At 38.4% G+C, this 9,645-nt stretch overlaps 1 protein-coding gene across 1 annotated transcript in view; it reads left to right on the forward strand.

The window, feature by feature from the left end:
* Window positions 1-7,071: 7,071 nt before the first annotated feature.
* Window positions 7,072-9,645, forward strand: part of LOC123519295 — a 17,757-nt gene continuing 15,183 nt past the window's right edge. Inside the window, exon 1 of the mRNA XM_045280464.1 lies at window positions 7,072-7,142. Coding sequence (XP_045136399.1) covers window positions 7,072-7,142 — 71 coding nt within the window. The remainder of the gene's footprint in view (window positions 7,143-9,645) is intronic.

Consider the following 9,645-nt stretch of genomic DNA (forward strand, 5'->3'; position numbering starts at 1 on the left):
GACTGCAGCAGATCAAACAGTGAATTACACACACACACACACACACACACACACACACACACACACACACACATTCTGAGGTTACGGGGAGGGAGAAACGAGTTTAACGTATCCTAGGGAACCTGAAATCTTCACCTGGTGTGGATCTGCCAGGTATTGCTACTGGAAAATATATGGGCTAAGATTGGCAAGGAGTGTACGTACAGTACATTTACTTGCCCTAATCTCCCCTCTTCAGGTCTCTCAGTCTCCCCTAGCTTCATCTTTTCCATCTCAGCATGACGTGACTCTAACCTATAGCCTCACTTAGCACTCTCTCATCCCTCTGGATGTCATTTCTCCCCTTCTCATGCGAATAATTTTTTTTTTCTATCCCGTGCGCCCTAACCTTTCTGGAGAAGTCTGATGTGTGATGTGTTACCTTATCAAACAATTTATTAAAATCTAAGAATAGGATATCATAACTTTTACCATTATCAGCCGCCTCAGGAAATTTACTATTTCAACTCAATAAATTTGTGAGGCATGACTTTCCCTTCCTAAAATCCATATTGGTAGAGATTTACTAAGTTTAGTTCTTCGCTGTTATTGACTCTATTAATTCATCTACAATTGAAGTGAAATGGGACAATAATTGGAGGGTAGAGTTTTATCTCCTTTTTTAATTGGGAGGAAAACATTAGGTTGCCTCATCATTGGTACCTCATCTGAGTCTAGTGACATCCCGAAGACCGATGCTAATAGCTGATGAACGATCCTTTTGCATGCCTTTGATATATTTCATCAGGATCTGCTGACTTGATATTTTTTTCATATCCTAGTATTTCTTTATATATATATATATATATATATATATATATATATATATATATATATATATATATATATATATATATATATATATATATATGGGAACACAAACTCAAACTCTCCTCGTGACTTCTGGCATCTAGCCAAAAACATCTCAAATAACTTCACTTCTTCATCTTTCCCTCCTTTATTTCATCCTGATGGCACCACTGCCATCTCTTCTGTCTCTAAAGCTGAACTCTTTTCTCAAACCTTTGCTCACAACTCCACCTTGGACGATTCTGGGCTTGTCCCTCCCTCTCCTCCTCCCTCTGACTATTTCATGTCTACAATCAAAATTCTTCGTAATGATGTTTTCCATGCCCTTGCTGGCCTAAACCCTCGGAAGGCTTATGGACCTGATGGGGTCCCTCCTATTGTTCTCAAAAACTGTGCTTCTGTGCTTGCACCTTGCCTGGCCAAACTCTTCCAACTTTGTCTATCGACTTCTACCTTTCCTTCCTGCTGGAAGTTCGCCTACATTCAGCCTGTTCCTAAAAGGGTGACCGTTCTAACCCCTCAAACTACCGTCCTATAGCTTTAATCTCTTGCTTGTCTAAAGTTTTTGAATCTATCCTGAATAGGAAGATTCTCAAACATCTGTCACTTCACAATCTTCTGTCTGATCGCCAGTATGGCTTCCGTCAAGGTCGCTCTACTGGTGATCTTCTGGCTTTCCTTACTGAGTCTTGGTCATCCTCTTTTAGAGATTTCGGTGAAACTTTTGCTGTTGCGTTAGACATATCAAAAGCTTTTGATAGAGTCTGGCATAAAGCTTTGATTTCAAAACTGCCCTCCTACGGCTTCTATCCTTCTCTCTGCAACTTTATCTCAAGTTTCCTTTCCGACCGCTCTATTGCTGCTGTGGTAGACGGCTACTGTTCTTCTCCTAAACCTATTAATAGTGGTGTTCCTCAGGGTTCTGTCCTGTCACCCACTCTCTTTCTATTATTCATTAATGACCTTCTTAACCAAACTTCTTGCCCTATCCACTCCTACGCTGATGATACCACCCTACATCTTTCCACGTTCTTTCAGAGACGTCCAACCCTTCAGGAAATCAACAGATCACGCGGGGACGCCACGGAACGCCTGACTTCCGATCTTTCTAAAATTTCCGATTGGGGCAGAGAAAATCTAGTAGTTTTCAATGCCTCAAAACTCAATTCCTCCATCTATCAACTCGACACAACCTTCCAGACAACTATCCCCTCTTCTTCAATGACACTCAACTGTCTCCCTCTTCCACAATGAATATCCTCGGTCTGTCCTTTGCTCATAATCTTAACTGGAAACTTCACATCTCATCTCTTGCTAAAACAGCTTCTATGAAATTAGGTGTTCTGAGGCGTCTCCGCCAGTTTTTCTCGCCCTCCAACTGCTTACTCTGTATAAGGGCCTTATCCGTCCCTGTATGGAGTACTCTTCGCATGTTTGGGGGTTCCAGTCACACAGCTTTGCTTGATAGGGTGGAATCGAAAGCTCTTCGTCTCATCAACTCCCTCCTCTGACTAACTGTCTTCAGTCTCTTTCTCACCGCCGAAATGTTGCATCCCTTTCTATATTTTATCGCTATTTTCATGGTAACTGTTCTACTGATCTTGCTAACTGCATGCCTCCCCTCCTCCTGCGGCCACGCTGCACAAGGCTTTCTTCTTCCTCTCATCCCTATTCTGTCCAACTCCCTAATGCAAGAGTTAACCAGTACGCTCAATCATTCATCCCTTTCACTGGTAAACTCTGGAACTCCCTCCCTGCATCTGTATTTCCGAATTCCTACAACTTGTCTTCTTTTAAGAGGGAGGTATCGAGGCATTTGCTCCCCTAATTCTGGCTGACGGTTTTGGCACTTTTTGAACTCTTTGGAGAGCCAGCGCTCAAGTGGGCTTTTTTCTAAGTTTCTTTTTTTTTGCCCTTGGCTGGCCCTCTTCCCTACGTGAAAAAAAAAAAAAAAATATATATATATATGTCAGCTTCTTATTTCATACTATTAAAAGAAATAAAAATGCTTGCTTTGGCCTTCTTACATGCTTTCCTGGGTAAAATCAAAATCCTTCAGAATTTTACTAATACCCTCATCAGTAGGGGCGTTTCTAGACCCCTGAGTGCCCTATACAAGAAGGACCATGGGGGCCTCCATTCCATATTGAAGATGAATGAAGTTCAGGACAGCGGATCCGTAAATAGATATTGTATTAAAAAAAATAACAATTTTCCCTGGGTGGTACACGATATTACTATTTTTTTTTTTAACTTTCGTCCTGTATGACTGAAGAGAATTCCTTTGCCTGGCTAGATGCCCTCAACTAACACTCAATTGATTTTGCTTCTCTCGTTAGCCGCTTAACCATTGTAACACGCTATATTGTGGTTTTAAAACCTCATCTTCTCCCTTCAATTTTCTATATATGTATACCTCTCTTCAGTCCTATGTAGTGTTTAAATTTGTTATTCATTTAGGGTTATTCTGCTGTTATCTTATTGTTCTACATGAGATGTTAGCTACCTTTGCAGCGGCCTCAGCCACTACACAAGGTGGTAGCAGTAGCGAGCTGTCTACGTCTTGAAGGCTAGCAGTGGTGGTATGATGTATACAAACGGTGAATAGTATGGTGGGAGGGCATTGTGCAGTGTAATGTTTCCTGGTGAAGTATATTTTGTTATTTAATATATGCGATTAGTACTAGTAAACATTTGAGTCTCTTTCCCTGTCCTTGAGGTGGCTCTGATGGTTACCACCTCACAACCTGTAATAACGTATGAGTATGGGTGGGAGGGCGCCGTGCAGTGTAGAGTTTCCTGGTGAAGTGTATTTTGTTCTTTAATATTTGTGATAAACATCAGCAAACGTTTGAGTCTACTTCCCTGTTCCTGAGGTGGCCCTGGGGGATACCACCTCACCACCTCTACCTCATACCTGCTAGCCAACTTTTCTTAGACTTCTCGTTATCGTTACAGCCTTGTGTAGTGGTTTTAGACCGTTACATGTGAACCTACCATTAAAACTAGCTGTGAACTCGCTGAACGTCTCCCTTTCTGTCTCAAAAATCAAAGAGAGCAGTCACAGCCTGCCCTCTAAAAACAACTCTACTTTTTCACACAAAATTACATGCACTTGTACACATACAACTTTTATTTAAATTTTAAAACTTATGGTGACTCCGAAACTCCAAAAAAGTCCTTTTTTGGCTAGGGAATCATAAATGTCACTAGATAAGACTACTCTTCCGGGATATCCGGAATCGATCATAAATGTCTTCACAATCCCCACTTAACTTTTACTTTTATTGACCTCTGCAATATTCGCGTTCTTAGATCTAATTTTCATTCGGTTAAACATTACCTCTCCTCTACTAAACCTCAACTTCTTTACCTCACCGCACCACAGGTGTCTAAGGCAAGTCACAGTAGCCCATTTTCTGTTCCCTTCTACTTGCTCTATTCTCATTTTCGTTCCAAAGCCGGATGTTGTGTAAATGTGCGCAATGATCAGACTTGCTTTTGTGCTCACTCTCTTCAATCTTCTGAATTTTCCACCATCTAGCTTCGACGTCAGAGTCACTCTCTAACTAAATGTATTTATGTTGTTTAGTTTTCATCAAACTCATCTGACTCTACGAAATTCCTTGACTATTAAACTGCAAAAGTGGAACACATTTTGATTCTCTATTCTCTCGGTAAGATCTCCATCCTTGGAAATTTCCAACAGCTTTGTCTTTCATCTCCACTCACTAACCACATGGTGAGCTACTTAAGCCTTGCTATCCTCCATGACCTACAGCAGCGGTTCTCAACCTGGGATTTAAGGGGAGCATGATGAGCTGTTACAAATTATACATTTCTAAATAATGTTACATATATATATATATATATATATATATATATATATATATATATATATATATATATATATATATATATATATATATATATATATATATATATATATATACGTAATTGGTTGAGTGTAGATCCGCCAAAGCGTAAATTGTAACTGTTGAAGAAAAGCCGCACAAAACCACCATTTCTATCTAACAGTCTTGTGATTTTTCAGGACACCCGTAATCCCATCCTCAGACACTGAAGCACGTGCAGAAAGTGAGTGAGGGAATTTGTACAGCCTCCAAAGTTCCCGGGACAAAGAGGTCCCGGACAACGAAAATTCTTCATAGCAACCCACATCTATCAAACCTGCCTGACCCTCACAATTCCAATAAAAGAGTAAATTATAGATCCACAGTAACTTGTACAAAGTAAAACACAAGGTTATTTATAAAACATGATAAAAAAAAACTAAAAAAAGAGAAAAAAATGATAAAAAACATTAGTTAATAGAAAAATAAGTGCAAAGTGTCTAAAGGAAAACAAACAAAAGTAAGTGACGTGGGTATGAAACTGGAATTATCATTAAATGGATGGATGTTTCTTGACCATTAAGATTAGGCTTATATTTATGAATACAGTGATGCAGCAATTCATAATTCAGAGAGTGTCTTGGCTTTATACAATATTATGAAATCCTCTTTTCTAAAGCATGCATTGTAGTGTGACATGATAATGGGTCGGGGCTGCCTTGCCCTATCTTTATTGAATGTGATTCAGCTTGCAATACATTGGTAATCTAAACAACCACTTTTCATGAAATCACTCCCCTAAACATACCCAGGAACACCAGAAAGGAATCAGTGTATATTATAAATACATCATTATAATTTCACATAAATGAATTGACCAAGTAACTCACAATATGACTGCCCACTCCGAGCCATGAACACACTGCAGCCGCCTTCACACCAGTGTACCTCTATCTGCCATACTGCAAATTTACACTTGATTTAATATCACTTCCTTATTGTAATTTCTGTCAACAGATATAATTATATCACTAACACGCCCATCAACAGGTATCCTTAAATCAGTACCACACTCATCAACAGGTATCCTTAAATCAGTACCACACTCGTCAACAGGTATCCTTAAATCAGTACCACACTCATCAACAGGTATCCTTAAATCAGTACCACACTCATCAACAGGTATCCTTAAATCAGTAACACACTCATCAACAGGTATCCTTATATCAGTGCCACACTCATCAACAGGTATCCTTATAACATGTACAATATACGTCTAACTTATGCACAGTAATCTTCAAGATGGCACGTAGGTACTTAAATAATTGGACCAACCAATCTTCCAGCCACTTCCTTCACTCTGCCGGCTACTGTCTGATTGCGATGTCTCCTGCCCAAGGATTCTACAGTATATTCCTTACACTTGATCACTTATAATATTTTAGTCCAGATTCCACTTCATTATAATATACAGTACCACTATAGCACATCCTAATACCAAATCCTTCGCTTTAACACAACCCGCACTGATGCATCAAATCAACCAATCACCTCCACATTCCCCTCTCACTCAAATTTGAAACACCCAAGAAAAACAATACAATACAATACAACACAATTGTAAACTTACAAAATACACATAACAATACTCCAATACAACAAATTCTTAATCAATTAAAGACAAATAGTACATACATTATTATGATAATCATAATACATGCATGATCTAGTACTCTTGACTTGTTTTTTATGATTTATGACCAAGAAACCTGGATTTGAGATCTGTTTGGCTCTCTTAAAGAAGATACCCTTGTGGTCATACATACGTTATTTCAAGTTTCTGCATGTTGAGGCAATATACCTTGTTTTAACAACTGGGATAACAACACTTATATACTACGTTAGAGATCAAGGGATCAGGGAGCCTATCCTTATGTGTAAATACAGATCGAGTAGTATTTACATTAACCAAAATAAATTCAAAAGTTACATCAACACGTTACGTGAACATGTCCCTGATGTAACTTTTAGAGTTTTTATTTTATTTTTTTTGTATAAAGCCGAATCATTATCTGAACTAAGAACTGCTGAATCACTTTGTATTTACAAACATAAGACTAATCTTCATAGTCAAGAAACATGCAACCAGCTAACTGTATTTCCATAGTTTCATACCCAAGTCACTTCCTTTTGTTGTTGTTTTTTAGGCACTCAGGTTTTTATTTTCTCTTAAATAATGTTTTTTTTTATTATAGTTTATCGGTTTTTATCAGAAAAAAAACTTTCATTTTACTTTGTACAAATGACTAGGGAATTGAAATTTACTTTTACTAGACCTCTGTAGATCAGGACGGTTTGATAGATGTCGATGCTAGAACTAGGATGCATAAGAGATGCTTTCGTTGTCCAGGATCTCTATGCCCCGGAGGTCTTTGGAAGGTAAACCCGTTTCCCTCACTCGCTGCTTGCACGTGTTTCAGTCTCTGAATATGGGATAATATTTCTCGCGAAACGTCACAAGTGTTTTATATATTTATTCATTTGCTTTTATTTATTTATTTGTTTTAGCCTACAGCGCTTGTAGGTGTACTTGAAGAGTATGAGGAACGCTTTTCAGCTTCCACCCATTAGTCGCAGAGGCACTTTTATTAATAGTGATACACACATTAGGGCCCACATCACCATCTAAACTCATCTATGGTGTAACCACCTACGACAGCGTTTCCTAACCTGGGGTGCTAGCAACCTCTGGGGGTGCTGAAATCAATTATAGCGGATGCTGGGAAGTGATGCACACAGTTCAATTTCGTTCATCCTTCTAATAACAACATATTAGTTCGGGGTGGTGGACTGCTTAGACATGAAACAGGGGATGCTATTGTCGTAAAAGGTTGGGAAACGCTGACTAAGAACCTGACTATTATGGTGACATGCAAGTAACTTTAAACCATTCGACGAATGCCAAAGTTTTAAGGCGGTACATGGTGGTGTTCGAACTTATGCATGGACGTCTGCCCGATCGCACACTCACCACCGTATCCACAACGACACTGTTTATATACATATATATATATATATATATATATATATATATATATATATATATATATATATATATATATATATATATATATATATATATATATATATATATATATATATATATATATATATATATATATATATTCACTGTTTGATCTGCTGCAGTCTCTGACGAGACAGCCAGACGTTAACCTACGGAACGAGCTCAGAGCTCATTATTTCCGATCTCCGGATAGGCCTGAGACCAGCACACACCACACACCGGGACAACAAGGTCACAACTCCTCGATTTACATTCCGTACCTACTCACTGCTAGGTGAACAGGGGCTACACGTGAAAGGAGACACACCCAAATATCTCTAACCGGCCGGGGAATCGAACCCCGGTCCTCTGGCTTGTGAAGCCAGGGGACAACAAGGTCACAACTCCTCGACTTACATCCGTACCTACTCACTGCTAGGTGAACAGGGGCTACACGTGAAAGGATACACACCCAAATATCTCCACCCGGCCGGGGAATCGAACCCCGGTCCTCTGGCTGAAGCCAGCGCTCTAACCACTGAGCTATGTGTGGTGTGTGTGTGTGTGTGTGTGTGTGTGTGTGTGTGTGTGTGTGTGTATTTTGGTATGTATGTATACCACACACACACACACACACACACACACATATATATATATGTATATATATATATATATATATATATATATATATATATATATATATATATATATATATATATATATATATATATATATATATATATATATATAGGAAAGCAATAACTAAAAAGGTACTGAGCAGCATCTTTAATGGGCCAAACGTTTCGACATTTCATCTTATGTCATCATCAGTTATCTAAAATAAAATAAAACGATAAAACAAATATAAGTATAAAAGAATAAAGTAAAAATACAAAGAGAATTACAATGGTGAAAATTCACACTAACATAAGTGGGTATGCTGACAGAGTATTGAGGATGGCTACTTGGGAATATATAGGGATTCCAGTATTCTTAAACTGTTTCTATTACAGGTGGCGAGAATACGGAAATGACTGAGATTGGGTTGAACCTTAAGTGAGAGGCAGTGGTCCCGTATTGCGGAAAACGGGGCGTTGTGTAGCGGGCGCCCTGTTCTGGCAGACTGGCCTAAATGCTCGCTGGCTCGGTTTATAAGTGAGCGCAAGGTGCTACCCACATACTCAGCCTGGACACTCTGCCAACTGCCTTACGCTCGTCGGCTGTTTATTGTTTCACTTGTCCCAGCTGCCAGGCTGAGTATGTGGGTAGCACCTTGCGCTCACTTATAAACCGAGCCAGCGAGCATTTAGGCCAGTCTGCCAGAACAGGGGCCGCCACAACGCCCCGTTTTCCGCAATGCAGGACCACTGCCTCTCAGGTTCAACCCAATCTCAGTCATTTGTATCCTCGCCACCTGTAATAGAAACAGTTTAAGAATACTGGAATCTATATATTTCCCAAGTAAAGCCATCCCTCAACAATACTCTGTCAGCATACCCACTTATGATAGTCTGAATTTTACCATTGTAATTCTCTTTGTATTTTTACTTTATTATACTTATATTTGTTTTATAGTTTTATTTTATTTTAGACCACTGATGATGACATAAATAAAATGTCGAAACGTTTCGCCCATTAAAGATGCTGTAGCTCTAGTTATACTGAAAATATATTTCCCAGAAATCAACCTGTTCGGATATATATATATATATATATATATATATATATATATATATATATATATATATATATATATATATATATACATACCTACTACATACATACATGCATACATACATACATATATATATATGTATATATATATGTATATATATATATATATATATATATGTATATATATATATATATATATATTAA

This window comes from Portunus trituberculatus, chromosome 7 (assembly GCF_017591435.1).
Source record: "Portunus trituberculatus isolate SZX2019 chromosome 7, ASM1759143v1, whole genome shotgun sequence".
NCBI lineage: Eukaryota > Metazoa > Arthropoda > Malacostraca > Decapoda > Portunidae > Portunus > Portunus trituberculatus.